Here is a 15,531-nt window from a genome sequence, read left to right as displayed (position 1 = left end):
TTTTATAAATGGATGAAGTGCAAGGCTTTCTTTAAGAAAATAATTTAAAAGAAAAAAGCAAAAGAAAATCATATTAAGACTTCTTGAAATCTAGTTTCCTTTCTTGTTTAAATCTCAAAACCCCCACGTTTCCATGATCCGTTCTGTGGCTGGGCCTGAGCAAGTTCCGAACAGCTGATGAGACATAAACACAACAGGAGCAGGCAATTGTTTCCTGAATATTCATGGATACTAAATACTTATACACTCCAGGTCTGTTTGTACACATTGAAACAACTACATTTGATTAGATTTACATACCACTGAGAATCTGGGCACAAGGCTGCCAGAAGATAATCAGCCTAACGGTGCTGAGGTCAAGAAGACAAGTCACACCTGTAGGGAACCTTTTGTCTTTAGGTGTGGGCGGCTGTTACATAAAGAAAACCTGCTGGTATCTTGAGTCAGTGCTTCCTCTGTGAATTAAAGCAACACCGTTCTGAAATCTCAGAGATATTGTCACTGCTATTTCCATCTTCCTCCAGGAACTCTTTTTTCAAATTTATTGCTCTGGCATATGACTGCTAACATCATTGTACAAACTGGGTCAAGGCAAAGCTTGCAGCGCATTTATCCAGGCAGAAGTAGAGGATGCAAGTTAAGTAGGTTATGCCAGAGCCAAACTCAGCACAAGGAGATAAAGGGCCCACATCTCCAGAAAGCTCTCTCAGGAACAGTTTGCATAACTGGTGCACAAATACCACAGGTGACATTGCATGTATCTAGAAACGGTGCTCTGACCCAACACTCTGAGCACACCTTCTTCTCTCTGGTAAAATTCTCACTGGCATTAGCAGGAATTTTGTCCAGTCCATGAATGGGACCTCTAAGCTTTACATGAAAGTATCCACTGGTTTTGACTCATCACATCCTTCAGTATTGCTGGGGTGCTCCCAAGAAGCGCCTGAATTCAATATGCAGTCACGGCACAACCTGACAAACAAAAAACCCTGACATCTCTGTACCACAGAAATTAGGTGTGAACTTTCTGTTGAAGGCAACTTTCAACTACAGAAAAGGAAAACCTTTTCCAACCTCACTGCTATCCCATCACAAGCTTCTGTCATCTACTGGGGGGGGGAAAGACTGTTTTAAAAAGACTCCTCAAACGGGTCCTGGTTTCTGATGAATAAAATCACGACCTTCTAGAGGTATGCATGCAGCTGACTGCTGCGTCTGACCCTGCTAGGCTCATGATCACAAGATCAGTGAAAAGGATGATGACATTAGGAGTAACACCACAGGTCTTCATAAATCAAGTGATCAGCTGCATATGTTTATTTAATTATATTCAGACCTACAGGCCAGGCAAAATATATGAGTTTTTTATTTATTAGTCAGCGCATAAGTACATTCAGGTTGCACAACTCTTTCCAAAAATAGTAAAAGCATTTTTAGCCATCAACATCTGCTAGAACATCGATTACAATAAAATCAAACTTCCATTACAGTCCATTAACAGTATCATCTGCAACACCTAAAATTAACAAGTCATTACTTCCTGAATGGCTCACACTTCAACCTAAATAATTCTATGATACTATAATCAATAAGCCAAAAGAACTGTCCTGCTTGTGAGAGTGATTTTAAAAGCATATGCCAGTCCTGGAAAGCTTCAGCTTTTTACTCATTTTGTCTGTTGAGCTAAAAAAAAGAAAAAAAAGAAAACAAAAAAAAAGAGCACAGGTTTGTATCAAGTTAACAAAGAAACAAATGGTGCAGAATCTCTAAAAGAAAGGAATTACTCTTGCTAAAATCAAATGTACAATATAACTTCTACAAACACAATACTAATAATAGTTTAAAAAACTATTCAAGCTGCAACGCAGTTTCTTGTGCTCCTGCAAAGACAATGCAACCAGAGTTTCTCAGAATAGAAATAAACGCCACTTAATATCTTTCTCCAAACACAATAAAGCTACCATGTGAGGCAGCTTGTGAGTTCAAGCACTTTGACTTTTTCTTCAAGTTCACAGGACAAAAGCCCTCAAAGGATGCTAATACTCAGTCGCCTGTGAGTGGCTGTCGCAAATTAAGCTTGATCTTTCTCCATGCCAAGCGCACCAACCCCTCTTTCTGGGATTCAGTTCACTCTGGCAGGGCTTCCTGTCCTGGTCAACCACCAGGAGACATGACTGTAGTAGGACTGGTAAAAATAACAGCTAAAACGTTCACAAAGTGAACCTCTACCTTTTACGTTGCAACAACATCCACCCCTTCCTCTCTGATAAAGCACTTTTCCTAAGCTAACCTCCAAGAGTTTTGCAAAGAATGTCAATATTTAACTACCTCTAAAACAACAGGGGAAGGTATTTATCCAAGGTCAATAAGCAAAGCAAAGGAGAATCAGGAATTCAGACTAGATCACTTGAGTGCCACTGCAGTGCTTTGTCCCTCAATGACTCTTCAGCTGGCATTTTTATTTAATTACACTAGCTAGGAGCACCAGCATGCTACTTACACCTCTTCACTTCACAGTTCTGATCCATGTCTGGTACTTATCTGGAAGTGCAGCGCTCATTAGCGTGGTATACACTGTGTTACTGGTAGGGAAGGAAAGAGGCAAAGAGTTAAGTGACACTCCAAAGGCAAGAAAATTAATTTCTAAAACTAGCAAAGCAGCAGAACAAATCTTAGTGAAAACAAACGTTCTGCTTAGGTACACAAGGGTTAGAAAGAGTGGGAGACTGATAAAAATGAAGGCTGGTGGCACAAAATTTTAGTATTTTTCCCCCCACTCAGTACAGCAAAGGAACTATATTTCTACATCTATTTTATCACTGTATTAAAAAATTAGTATTGCTAATCTTAGCAGTTACACAGACACAACCTTCTCCTTTCCAAATTTCCTCACATTTATAACAGAGTAGAGGAAGTCCTGGTATTAACTTTGAAGAAGCCATTGCCAAGCTCTAATGCGAATGGCTGATCCAGAGAATACGCTGAGCTTGATACAGAAGTAAAACAAAACAGGATAACCTGCAAAGGTGCAATTTGTGGAATAATGCAGAACAATAATGGCACACTGAAATAAATCTCTCTTAGAAATCCTATAAATGGTACCTAAAAGCTATGTTCCCACTTACTGCCTTTTCTTTTTTTCCCTTTTTACACATCAAGCAGAGCTACATCAGAAGCTCCCAAGAAAGCCATTTTCAGTGTTAATGCAAATACAAAGGTTCCAAAAATGAAAGGCACAAATGACTCAGGATAAAGTCCAGCTCCTCCTCTAAGCAGTCACTTGTTTCACTACTACAAAGGAACTTCCCATTACCAGTCCGAGCCTAACAAAGTGTACTTTCTTGGCTAGAGTGACAGACCAAAGAGGAAGAGCACTGTGGAAGCGAAAAAAGCATGCCACGTGCACAAGCAGAAATCTAAGTTGGGAAACTGCAAGATCTTCAGACAGACACATAGGAAGATCCTAAGGAAGTTTGTGATTGACTTCTAAGTGGTGCAAGGCATGGCCAGAGGCATTGATTAACATCTCTGAATCTAATACTTACTTGTTTAAGACTGGCTTCACTGACAACACCTGTACAGAAAGTTTGAAGAGTTGTCATTTTGGTAAATGAAGAGAGAATTAAAAGGCTATTTAGAAGCAGTAGTAGAATGAAGTTATGAAAAGGAATAATGCAAAGTCAAGAATTTCTCTTGCTGTTTGTTTGCGGTTTTTTAAATATCAGATAATTTCACAAAAAATATTTTTTAAAAGCCCTCTGAAACACAGAACATTTAAGTTCTCAAAACTAACTGGTAAATAACACTCATGCCTAACACTTTATCTGCCTGCCATAATATTTGTAATTGTGCTTGAAATAAGGAACTGCACAAAGATGATGGCGATGGGATTCACCTTGTGCACCTTCCACTTGGATTGGTACACTATTACAAAATGACTATCTATGCAAGCATGTTCAGAAACATTTAACAAACTTAGCAGTCTTAAACTCTCCAGAGATGGTTGTAAAGTACACCTTTTTCACCATGCCTTCCTTGCACAGCTTTTAAATCCCTGACAAAAATGCAACTGCACTTCTGCTTTGAAAAAGAACATTAAGTCACAATGCAGAATTTAAAAGCTTACCTTAAAAAGCGTATCAAAATTGATGTTCTGCTGTCCAGTAGCGTTGAGAGCTTTGATGGCTGCAGTTCTGCAGGAAAACAATGTAGTATCATTAAACACAGCTTACTGTTCCAAAGGCTACAAAGCACCAATGTGAAAAACGTCTCACTAAACGCCTTCACACTGAAATGCTTGCCTTGGCCTAAAATAATCCAGAGTTCTGCACGACTGAATCTAGTCTCACACTGCTGAAGCTACTCTGTAACTAACTACAACACTGAGTACAGACCAACAGGAATCTGTCAACAGCTTTTTATATACCACACAGCCTAAAACCTAAAAAATGTCATCTGCAAGCACCTTCCTAGTGCCATCAAATAGTTTTGTCATTGTGAATCTAAATCCTTTAGCTTTTACTAAACTGCTTTATAAAGAAATTTTGGGTACATGCCTTAGCCTTGCAATTTTTCATCTTTTATGCCACTCAGTGCCACATAGACTTTCCTCTGGCATGCATGAATATTGCTCCTTACCTCATCTGTTCCCTTTTGAGTGGCATTACAGAAACTGAATAAGCTGCCTGCTCAATGAGCTAACACCCATTTGGAGAAGAAAACACCCAAGTCTCTTAAGCTTTTTCAAAATAAAAGTGTTATATCACCACAGAGCTCCAAACTAAATTTACCTTCGATCGTCAAAAGGAGGAGGGGTAGTCCAATGGTCATAGTTTGTCTCCACACGAAACCACCTATATGTAACACAACACACAAACATAAACACAAGCAAAAAGGCGAATTGGTAGGTAATTAACAAAGACAAAGAATACAGTATCTCTGTATTGCCAAAAGGAAAAAAAAATCCCTCAAAAGCCTCTTTCCCATGTCTCTTGCAAGCCCAGGGGGTCCTATGTTGATAAAAATAGCAGCCTTTACCGTAAACTAATGAACACAAATCAAAAAGAAGAAACCTCTGAAGTCCTGCTGGTGTCCGTGACAAAGCTACTACTGACTACAATAAAAGGAAGATCAGATCTTTAAAGAGATGATCGGAGAAAAGATAGGCATGTGATGCAGCCTGCAGCATTCCGGTTGGAGTACACAGAGCCAACAGGCCACCTGGCTGTTGCCAAGCCAGTACCCGCTGGCTGACTGTACGCATTAAGTGCCCTTTTTCACCGCAGGGCAACTATCTTATTATCTCCTTCATATATTAAGCTGTCAATATTAATTGACAGGAACAATTATTTTTGAGCTACCAACCCTTCTACCAAATTGGGTCAAAATTAATTTTGAATTGCTGAATTTACCGGTAGAATATTTGGGAGCCAGACAGGAGAGGCCCTCAAGTCTTGTCTCCTTTGGAATCTGGCTAAAAAATAAACACATACAGGTGTTCCTTCCACCCTCAACCCTCTGGACTGCCCCAACCTGACAAGGTGGTGTGATTCCTTCTCAAAGAGGAGAAACTGGGGTTCCTTTCAGAGACTTTCAAGCTTTCCCTGTCCAGCTGTAAGCATTAGTAAGAGATGCCCTGGATCTCTCAAGAATGTTGGGTCACTAAGCCTACCTCTCACTCAGAAGGGAATATGAAAAAGCGAAATAAACTGGTTTTTAATACTTACGCTCCACCTAAAGGATCAAGAGGCCAGAGATCGGCTGGCCCTCTTCTATTCCTCGTTATGACCATGCCTTCTTTGGGTGATACACCTCCTACAATATAGTAAACTTCAGCAATGATGGGAATGCCAGCTAGTCTGAGAACAGCTGACTGAAAGTCCTCTGCTCTGCTCAGGGTCTAATGCAAAAAGGAGATCACAGTGAAACAAAGATCACAGAGCACAGCCAAGCACAAAAACGAGCACTGGGACATCTTAAAAAGAAGAAAAGGTCCAGCTTTTTTGAAAATAGCAACTGACTGTAAAGTGCTACTTGAAACATGTTTCCAAACAGACAATCATATGAACATGAAATGCCTATGACTAGTAAATTAACTCATTAATCCCAACTTTGCAAATATTCAAAGAAAACAGTAAATATAAATGCACATATACACACCCATACATGTACACATTTGTATATGGTGAAAAGTGAAAAAAGCTGGAAAATCTGCCATTCAAAAGACAGAGACATATCCTTACTCTGCAAATTCAACCCCCAGCAAAGGATTTTCCTGAATCCTCAGGAACACCCTCAGTCTTTCAATGTGAACAACAGGATAGATGAAAAGTGGATGAAAGCGGGGGGGGGGGGAAAACCTACTCAATGTTTTTGTCTTGCCAGTGGTTTCAGAGGATTTAGGTAACAACGGTGAGTAAGGCAGACGCATTGCTTACAGCAAGCCTGTGTTCTCCTGCCACAACCAGGTGACTAACTTAGCATAAACTGACAGTCACTGCAGCCAATGAAGCTATTTTCAGGCACAGAGCCACAACCTACTGAAGTACGTCTTTAAAAGTGAACGCTGTGCAGGAACTAAAAACAAATACGGGGAACGTGCATCAAATAACGTTGTTCAGAAAGACAGGGGAAACCCTAGAGAACAATTATTTCTGACAGCAACACTGCAGCTAGTAGTTTCAAGGCACAGCCTCAAGACACATCTCAATCTCAAAAAACTATGAACAGTAAAGTCTCCAGTAGACATTCCAGTTCTGCAGGGAGTTTGTATACCTGCAATTGTATCATTCATGCTTACTGTAATTCAAGAATCTGAGAAGCAGCAAATCTGTTTTATCTTAGTAGTACCCTAACACAGTACTCATAAAATATGCTATATGAAATACCGGTCTAACTCCTTCCACTCACCGGTGAACTCTGCATTTTTAATATGGTAACATATCAAATGTAGTGTGAAATAACCACTGGGTGAGACACTAACCATCTAAGAGTGCAGCTGCCTCAATTTGTTAAATTACAAATCACAACTAGCTGAAGTAGTCCCTAGGAAGGAAGTCTTTGCACAGCTTCTCAAGGACTTTTGGCATTGATTAGAGATCGCCTCCCTGAAGGGCTGGAACTGCCTCTCTCCTACACATCGCTTTTGGGGACAACACCCATCTCCTCTTACAAAATGCATTTACTTATCAATTTATTGAATTTTCTGTGAAACTAGAAGTTGGAACATCAAATTTATTAGGAAGTTTGTAAGTACAAATGACATCACTGTGAAATATGAGACAATAACTCAGTGCACTTACATCTCGGACAAGCCAGCTGACAGGGTAATTCCGATTCAGAAAAGCAGCTATTGCATTTTCCCACCACCTACCACCCTCTGGGGAAAAAAAAAGAAAATAATAAAAATTACTATGTATGCATGTTACGTACATGCTGTGAAATCTAGCCTCCTGCCTTCCTTTCTTCTCCACATCCCATCTCTAGCTCTACAGTCTTTCTCTCTACTGTATTACAAAAGAGCGGTGCAATAAATTCTTTTAAGTTTATTTAAAGGGCAGCTTTATAAATTTATAAACAGGGCAGCTACATATCAGCATAAAATACCAACATTCCAGAAGAAGGGCTAGCAAAAAGCATAAAACCCAGGTGAAACTAGAGCTGAAATATAAATAGACAACAATCCCAGCTGAACTTGAACCACAGCAGCTGAAGTAACGACCCTGCTTTCCAGAAAGCATGTCAGACCTACAATGAGCGATCATTATCTTTTTGGTGTCTTCTGAAAGGTACAATATGCCCACAACCCTAACAGGCTGCCATAAAACAGCAGGAGTCTGAGGTACGGTGGACAATAAAGAAGACAGCGTTCAACATTGTACAGAGAATACACAATATCTCTCAGAACTTGCCAGCACTGGCAAGTCCTATCAAAAACTACCACATTTCTTCCAGTATTGATAACTTGCTAGCTGCTCAGTTTTAAAACTGTTTTTATTCATAGCTGAATTATAAGTAATGAAGAGTCAAAGGTGACTGTAACCAGGACTAGCACTTTGTAACAAGTATTTCCAAAAGAATTGCTGGTCCATTCCTACAATAGTCTACGTCTGTCAACTCAAATATTAGCAGCATCAATCACCTCATTATTCATCTTCCTGAACTATGTCAACAACAGGAATAATTACACAGCTGAAAAAAGAGGTAGTGATGGTGTTTTTGTATTACTGGAGAAAATTAAGAGAACTAAGAAAAACAGCAGGACAAGGTTATAAATACTCATATGCCAAAACCAGAAAAAGCCAGCAGAAACAATGTGCTTGTCACTTGATAGACCTTCACCCTAATTTAAAGTCACCCCCCTTTCCAGCTGTAGTTCACATGCTTGTTTCCCAAAATTTTTTAGTTCAGTCATATGACTGAACTCTTAGTTCGGATAAAGCAGCAAGCAGTCAGCAACAACTGATTTACAGGACTGCAGCATGTGTTGAATGAGTGACACGTGGCTGAAGTGGAGGCACACGGATGACAGCACATCAGCTGCTGATGGACAAGTGGGGCCAACCACACACGCAGGTTTGCAGTACTTGATTCCTCTATCAGAATCGGGAGAACAGAATGGGTTTGTGCATGGACTAAACGACCTCACTGTCGTCTCAGATGATCCTTGTACTGCAGGTTGAAGCACACTGCTGAGAAACAGCAGGGAAAGCAGGATGGCACTGGTTTTGTCCCCAGATTGTGCCTGTTCACAGACATAGGACTTTGCAAGATCTTCTATATCAAGCCTTTTGCAGACACTTGATACACTTAAGACTTTTTTTCCAAGCTGATGTTAGTATGAACCAAAATCAGTTGCCATCTCTGAGTATCAGCCCAGGATACTGAGTTTTGAAAGGATTAAATAACTACACTAGCATCAGAAGCAGGCTCTTAAAAAACCCCATGAGTGTAAACTATGGAAATAATTTAGTGAATGCAACAAGGCAGTATTAACAAAGGGAACAGGAATCAAAAGGTGCACGCTCCATAGTAGAATCCCCACTCACAGAGATAATGAATATGTATATAACATATACAGTGAATAGCGGTTGCATAACATTAAAAAAATTGAAAACAAAAGATTGTTTAATTAAAAGAAAAGATTAAAAAGAAAAGAAAAAATGCTTACCACAATTGCAAGTGAAAAACATTTATTTTAGGTGTTGGTTCTAACTCAGACTACATTGCTTCCAGTTCTAACAAACAGCTAGGATTATGCTTCTTAAAAAGAAATGAAAAAAGAAAAAAAAGGAGTGAAGCAATGGAAGGGGCAAACCCAAGCTCTGAGTTAGACATAACTCAGTATCTGTGAAACTGAAGGGCTGATGGAAAAGGCAACAACCATTCCTTTGCCCTCCTGACAGTTACCAGCCCTCCTATTGTCAAGCTTTACTTCTCGGTATTGACATTTCTCAGCTTACTTCTACTACTGGATCTGTCCTCGGCTGCCTTTCCAGTACCTCCATGCATTCTCTCAGGCTCTGCTGTCTTTCCCCTAGATCTCTCAGTCTTACACTTCTCTTCCCATCCTCTCTTTGAAGCTGCCTCATGGGGACAGAGAATTGTGGAAGACAGAGAAAGGGACAGAGAACTAGGAAAGCAGCCATTAATTTACTATACACAACTGCACCTTTTTCCCCTCAGCCCCTACTCTGCTATCTCAAATTATGTCTCTTGAACAGAACACGTTAATTTGTCTTTTATGGCTTTCCTCAAGGTTCTCTGTCTCCTTTGACACTTTTCAAGGTCAGATGATGCTGGGCTGACAAATACCTTTCTCCCATGTAGCAGCCAAAAACCTGGCAGTGTGCTTTCACTCCCTGAGGGCAAGAGAAGTCATGCAACATCAGCTTCTTCCTGGCAACCTGAATTACATTTTTCCCTCTAGGAGAGTATGAGAGGAGGTCCCAAGCAGGAAACAATCAACTAGAATAGTGTACGTAACATCAGGTGGGGCAGACAGATTTATTTTACCTCGTTCATCACCGGAGATTGTGAACTTGTGTGGACTTTGTCCAGTCCATAAGCCTACGTAACCAAGAAACGTGGTGCCTTGATACGCTATCTGAAACCAGGAAACATGCAGTATTTTAGCATTCTGGAACAGAACACTAGTTAAAATACAGGCAACTTTCTGAAGCAGCATCCTGTACTTTTTTTTTCTGTGACTTTCATACAGAGGTTATTAGAAAATGCTTTGTCTTAAATTACAGCAAAATTTGCAAAGTAAAGAAAGACTCTGAGGACCAAAATTCACTGCATTTCATTTGTTAATGATCACAGACTGCTACAAAAGTACTGCTGAAGTTAGCAAGTTGCCAAGCAAGAAACAAACAAAAAGTTCTCCATTTGCAAAACAGACTAATAAATATAAAGAAAATCTCACTAACGAGGACTGCATTAGCAAGTAGTTCATTTTCAGAAATTTTCATCTAACATACACACATTGGTCAAAAGTTAACAAGGCCTTGGAAAAAAAGCCTCAAAATCAGTCCCTGCCAAAACTTATCTCTTTTCTATATTGTCTAGTACCTCTCTTCTTAATATTTTGGCATTTCCGTCTTTCAACATCTCCTTCCAAATAACGATCTTGAGATATTAGATTATGCTGTTCTATTTGTTCCAGTTTATCACCCCAGACTGCATGTCCAGAAAGCAAAGAAAACCAGCATTCATCCCACGCTACTAGAGAGATTGACTGTGCTGCTGTAATAATCCAGTAAACCTGGGATAGGAACCACATTCCCACATTAAATCCTGCTGCCTATACAGCTGTACGACCATACCCTGTTCCTTCACAGAAAACCACCCAGCCACCAGAGATGATACCTGCCCACTTTTTATAAACCGCACATCAATTGTAATCTTGCTTAATATATCGACAAAATTGTAATCCAGGTTCCGACCATGGTAAATGTTTCCTTTGTCATCCTGAGCGACAATACTAGTACAGAACCTTCAAAAACAAAAAGGAGAAAGAATGATCTAAGAAAAAGCTATGACAACGCTTTCAATATTATACTTGAACTAACTCAGCGTTTTAGGAGGAGTAACTGACTTTATCCTCTGTGAAGTATTTTAGTAACGTAAGCATACAAATGAAATGGGAACTTGCATTACATCATTAACACTTACACTTCCCAACCCTAGAGAACAGTCTCACCCTACATTTTCTGACAAATTTTCTTGCAAGTTTTAGTTTCAAATTGGAAAAAAAAAGGGGGGGACAGAATGGTTTGACTGAAGCTCTGCATAACTGCACAACACTACAATGTCCAATATGACTTAGGCATGATAACTCTAAGGGAAAGTCCTTTCCCGCAGAGTCTAACATATAAAACTGATACTTAACTTACCAGGTCTCACCTGGCTCAGAAACTCAAAAGCCTCACTACCATCCACATCAGGTCAGATATTACAGACCAGGTAGGAAGCAGCATTTCAACTTGGGAAAATTTTCATTATTTCATTTTAACACTTTTCTAAATTGAGATGAAAAGTGGTCTAAAACCATCCACAAAGCATCAGTCTGAAACTTTGTGGATTTCATTTTAACAGTTATAGATTATTTCGATTTGGACCCTGTTTATATTTTTAATCACAACTAGATAAAAATTTCAAAGTCCTTTCAAACTGAAAACACCGGTTGTTGTTAAAGTATCAGCCATTTCAGTAATACGCTAACCTCTTCTCTAGAACAGGAAGTGTGATGGAGTTCCTTTTTTACTAACAATTTCAGTTTCATTGAAACAGGCTTTTCTATGAAGTATATTGAATTAGCAGGGAATTAAAAAATTATTTTCTGTGAAGTTATGAGTTTGTCATTCCAGTGATGCATAGAACTGTCTTTCAAAACTGCAAGAGTAAAAAAATTCTGCAGACAAGTAGTTTGTTCCCAGTTGATTTTTCTTTAATATTGCTGAGAAACTTAAAATTGCATGGGCCTTACCAGGGCTGACAAGTGCCCTCTATGAAATACTAAGAAAGCTAGCATTTAAATTACTATCTTATCTGATATTAATCCTTATTAAGAAAAAAAACCACCAAATACCACACATTAAGAAAAATAATAATCAAAATGCATACAAGTGGCTGTATGCAACTGTTTTTTTATTAAAATTATACTGAAAAATAATTCTAGAATCGTCACAGGCAATGCCAATTGTTTATTATTATCCTGCACATGCTTCCAGAGCAAAAAAAGACAAAGAAATGGAGTGTTTTTTCCACCGAGGTTGTCTGCTGTCATAAAGATACTACATCCATTTTACACTGTGCAAATCAAAAAATGACATTATACAGTCATTTATAAAATTCACATTATACAGTGAACATTCATTCAGAAAATGGTCTGGAAGCAACCATATCTCAGATGAATGGTTGAAATACTTAAATTGCAACTAATTCTTCTAGTTTCCTTTTTGGGGAAATAGGACAATTTAAATGACAAGAGTGCGTTACATGATGCACTTTGATGATAAATGAACGCAACTACTTTTGAATGGGTGGCCCTTCCTTATTAGCAGAAATTATTTTTGTACTTTTATACATTTACACAGATATATGTACACAAAAATATTACAGCTATGTGTTACCTTTATTAACAAATAAACACACTGCTTTGCTACGTTGTTACCTTATTAATAAAAACACTGCTCTGCATTTCTGGTTCAATTCAGGACATAAACTTCCTAATGAGAATGAAACCTTACAGCTGAATGCACAGAACAGGGTGAGATGAACAGTGCAAATCATCTATGATGTCTTCACCTGCCTTTGTGCATTCTCCCATGCTGAACCAAAATGAACCTCTACCCATTTCTACCAGATTCTCTAAGCGCCGGCCACTTACGCAGTAGACTCGTAGGCGAAGTTTAGCAGGACTCCATCTCCAAGACTTATTCCCAGGGCTTTGCACATCCCCCGAATTTCCCCTGCAAAGGGCTGCGGCATAAAGAACTCCAACTCTGCTGCTATCGGCCGAATGACTTCGTGGACCCATTTTGGTACACTTTCACTGCAAAATATGCTCAAGGCGTTAGCCAAGAAAGAGACACAAGAGATTTGCAACATACAGCTGGCAGCGAGACACCCACAGAGCCTGCCGTTTCTCTGATCGGGCTGTCCCAGCCGGCCACCCCTGAGCATCCCAGCCCTTCACCGCCTTCTCCACATCCCCACAGAAGCCCCTCAGGGTTCCTACTGTGCAATTTCTTCTTATTTTTACCAGAGATCTCCCCGGTCTATCCCCTGGCAAGGTTCCTAAGCGTATGAGAACTGGGGTAGTACTGAGTTAACGCTAAAAAAACAAACACAAACCCAACACCACCCCGAATTTTTGAGCTGGGAGTTCAGCAGCCCTGCGGCACGGCTTCCCCCTCCCTCCCTCCCGCCCAGGCCCGCAGCGGCGGGTCAGGCGGCGCACGGGAGAAGGGCACGACGGGCCCTGACGAGGGAGCGGCGGGGACTGCGGCTACCCCTCACGCCGCTCTGCCAGTGGCACAGGGCGGCGGGCCCGGCGGCCATTTCGCACCCCGCCGGGCTGCCCGCTCCCGCCCCGCCGCCTCACACTCACTCGATGACCCGTGCGACGGCGGCGCGCAGGAAGGCGGGATCGAAGCGCCTCAGCACCGGCAGCCAGCGCTCCTCAGCGGGGCTGTCCAGGCTCACGTTACACAGCAGCGGGGCCGCCGCGCGGGGAGCCGGGGCCGCCGCTACCGCCCCGCACAGCAGCACCAGCAGCCCCCATTGCCGGGGCCACCGCGCCGCTGCCCGCCCCATGGCGCCAGCCCGGCAGCAGCCCCGCACCGGGCAGGGACTGCCTGAGGGGAGGGCCGGGATATGGCGGGCGCCGCCCTCCTCGGCCGCCCGCCCGCCCCGAGGCCTGACAGCCGCCCTCGACCCTGCCTCGGGGGAACGGCCCGACCTCCGCACAGAGAAGGAGCGGGCCCGCGGGGCGCCGAGGCGCTGCCATCCCCTCAGGGGCCCCGGTCCCCGCCGCCGAGCCCGCCCCGCCCGCCTGGAGGCAGGGACAAGAGCGATGAAAACACGGTAAAAACAGGTTTAAACTTGCGGTTGACATCGGCGGTTCATTTGTGAAATCGTTTATAAAAGGCAGCCCAATACTCTCGCTTTTGAGAGACAGGCAGACGCTTGGCAGCAAGTGGGGGTAGCTCACAGGAGGGAAAAAGGGAGGAGAGGAGACTAGACACCTGTGTTAAAAGTCAAAGAGGACAAAAAAATTTCCCTTTTTGCCTCAGCTGTCATTCAGTTTTGGACACACGCACACCAAGGGAAACTGGGCTCAGTTGTTCAAGGACAAAAAAGAAACAGTAAAACAGGTTTTAGATGTAAAAGTGCATGTCCTCCACTTGCTGTGGCCTCTTCAGCCCCTGCTCCACACTCAGTCCCCCACACTGCCACAGCTCCTCTGCATCCATTCACCTCGCCAGCTCCCACCTGCACATCCTCCACAGGGCCAGCTCCTGGCTGTCATTCCCAAGTAGCAATCCCTGCCCTTCCCTCAGCAGGAGCACTGCATTTAAATATAGCATTTGAAGATGCATAAAGTTTCTACTTTTTTCTTCTCTCTCGCTGAAGGCTCTAAGGTGGTTGGTTTTTTTTGCTTTAGGAAGCAAGATGTGACAACAGAACAAAAAAGCCCCAACAAAAATAATCAGAATTAAAGTGAATACAATTGTGTATTCAACATAACAAACCTACCTAGGCTGAGTGCATTCCCATGTGGAATACAAACATTAATACTGTTTCCTAAGAAGGAAAGAAAAAAGCCACCCTCCCAAATGCTTTTCCATTATATTGTGCATGTGGCACCTGTTTTGGCCACACAAGAAAACCCATTTCAAACACAATGAGGCAAGAGGTGTTGTAACTCCCTCAAGATTCCATTAAAGCAGGTGGCTGGGTAAGAACCCATCAATGGTCCTAGCGGAAGTCAAGGCTGAAGCAAGAGTTCCACCTCTGGCGTAAAGAATCCACAGATCCATGTTACTTATATGTGGATCTGTACACGTGGCAGTATATCCATGTGTACTTCAAAAATCAAACACCAGCAAGTCCCACCATGAGATGCATTGATACAGGAACATAAAGATTCCTTAGTTCTCCTGCATATGATGCTACCTTCCTATTTAAATGGCAACATGAAAACCATCTCCCATATACCAATGTTATTCTTGTTTTCTTCACAAACCATAATGAGACTGTTCTTCCTCCTAACTGCTCACTTGTACTAACTGTACGCTGTTACACTGTTGTAATTTATCTGTATTACAACAATTCGGTTTCATTAAACAGGTAAAAAACAGCCACTTGGAAAATGGCTTAGTCTGTAAAATCACATCCTTAAGACAGGCACAGACATCATATACACATACTTTGTAGACCGAGCCAGAATATTTTTTCCTTCCAATTACCTATTCATTAATTGCTTCATGTAAAATATTTTTACATAAGGTTGTATGTTCTAAT

General features: G+C 41.5%; 1 protein-coding gene across 2 annotated transcripts; it reads right to left on the bottom strand.

Moving 5' to 3' along the window:
- Positions 1-1,294: 1,294 nt before the first annotated feature.
- Positions 1,295-13,916, bottom strand: NAAA (N-acylethanolamine acid amidase). Of its 2 annotated transcripts, XM_037392539.1 has the most exons (11): positions 13,616-13,899; positions 12,893-13,057; positions 10,870-10,996; positions 10,015-10,105; positions 7,302-7,378; positions 5,727-5,899; positions 4,791-4,853; positions 4,127-4,193; positions 3,546-3,574; positions 2,501-2,582; positions 1,295-1,683 (listed from the first exon to the last, which is right to left on the bottom strand). In XM_037392539.1, exons 1-10 carry the CDS (start codon positions 13,819-13,821, stop codon positions 2,507-2,509), a joined length of 1,074 nt encoding a protein of 357 aa, XP_037248436.1. In that variant the 5' UTR covers positions 13,822-13,899; the 3' UTR covers positions 1,295-1,683; positions 2,501-2,506. The 2 variants fall into 2 exon arrangements, with proteins under 2 accessions (XP_037248436.1, XP_037248447.1); XM_037392550.1 differs by lacking the exons at positions 1,295-1,683; positions 3,546-3,574 and having other exon boundaries at positions 13,616-13,916.
- Between the last annotated feature and the right edge of the window lie 1,615 nt (positions 13,917-15,531).

The sequence above is a fragment of the Falco rusticolus genome, chromosome 1 (genome assembly GCF_015220075.1).
Source record: "Falco rusticolus isolate bFalRus1 chromosome 1, bFalRus1.pri, whole genome shotgun sequence".
Taxonomy (NCBI): Eukaryota; Metazoa; Chordata; class Aves; order Falconiformes; family Falconidae; genus Falco; species Falco rusticolus.
The sequence above is the reverse complement of the archived record's forward strand: the minus strand, read 5'-3'. Positions and strand labels throughout refer to the sequence as shown.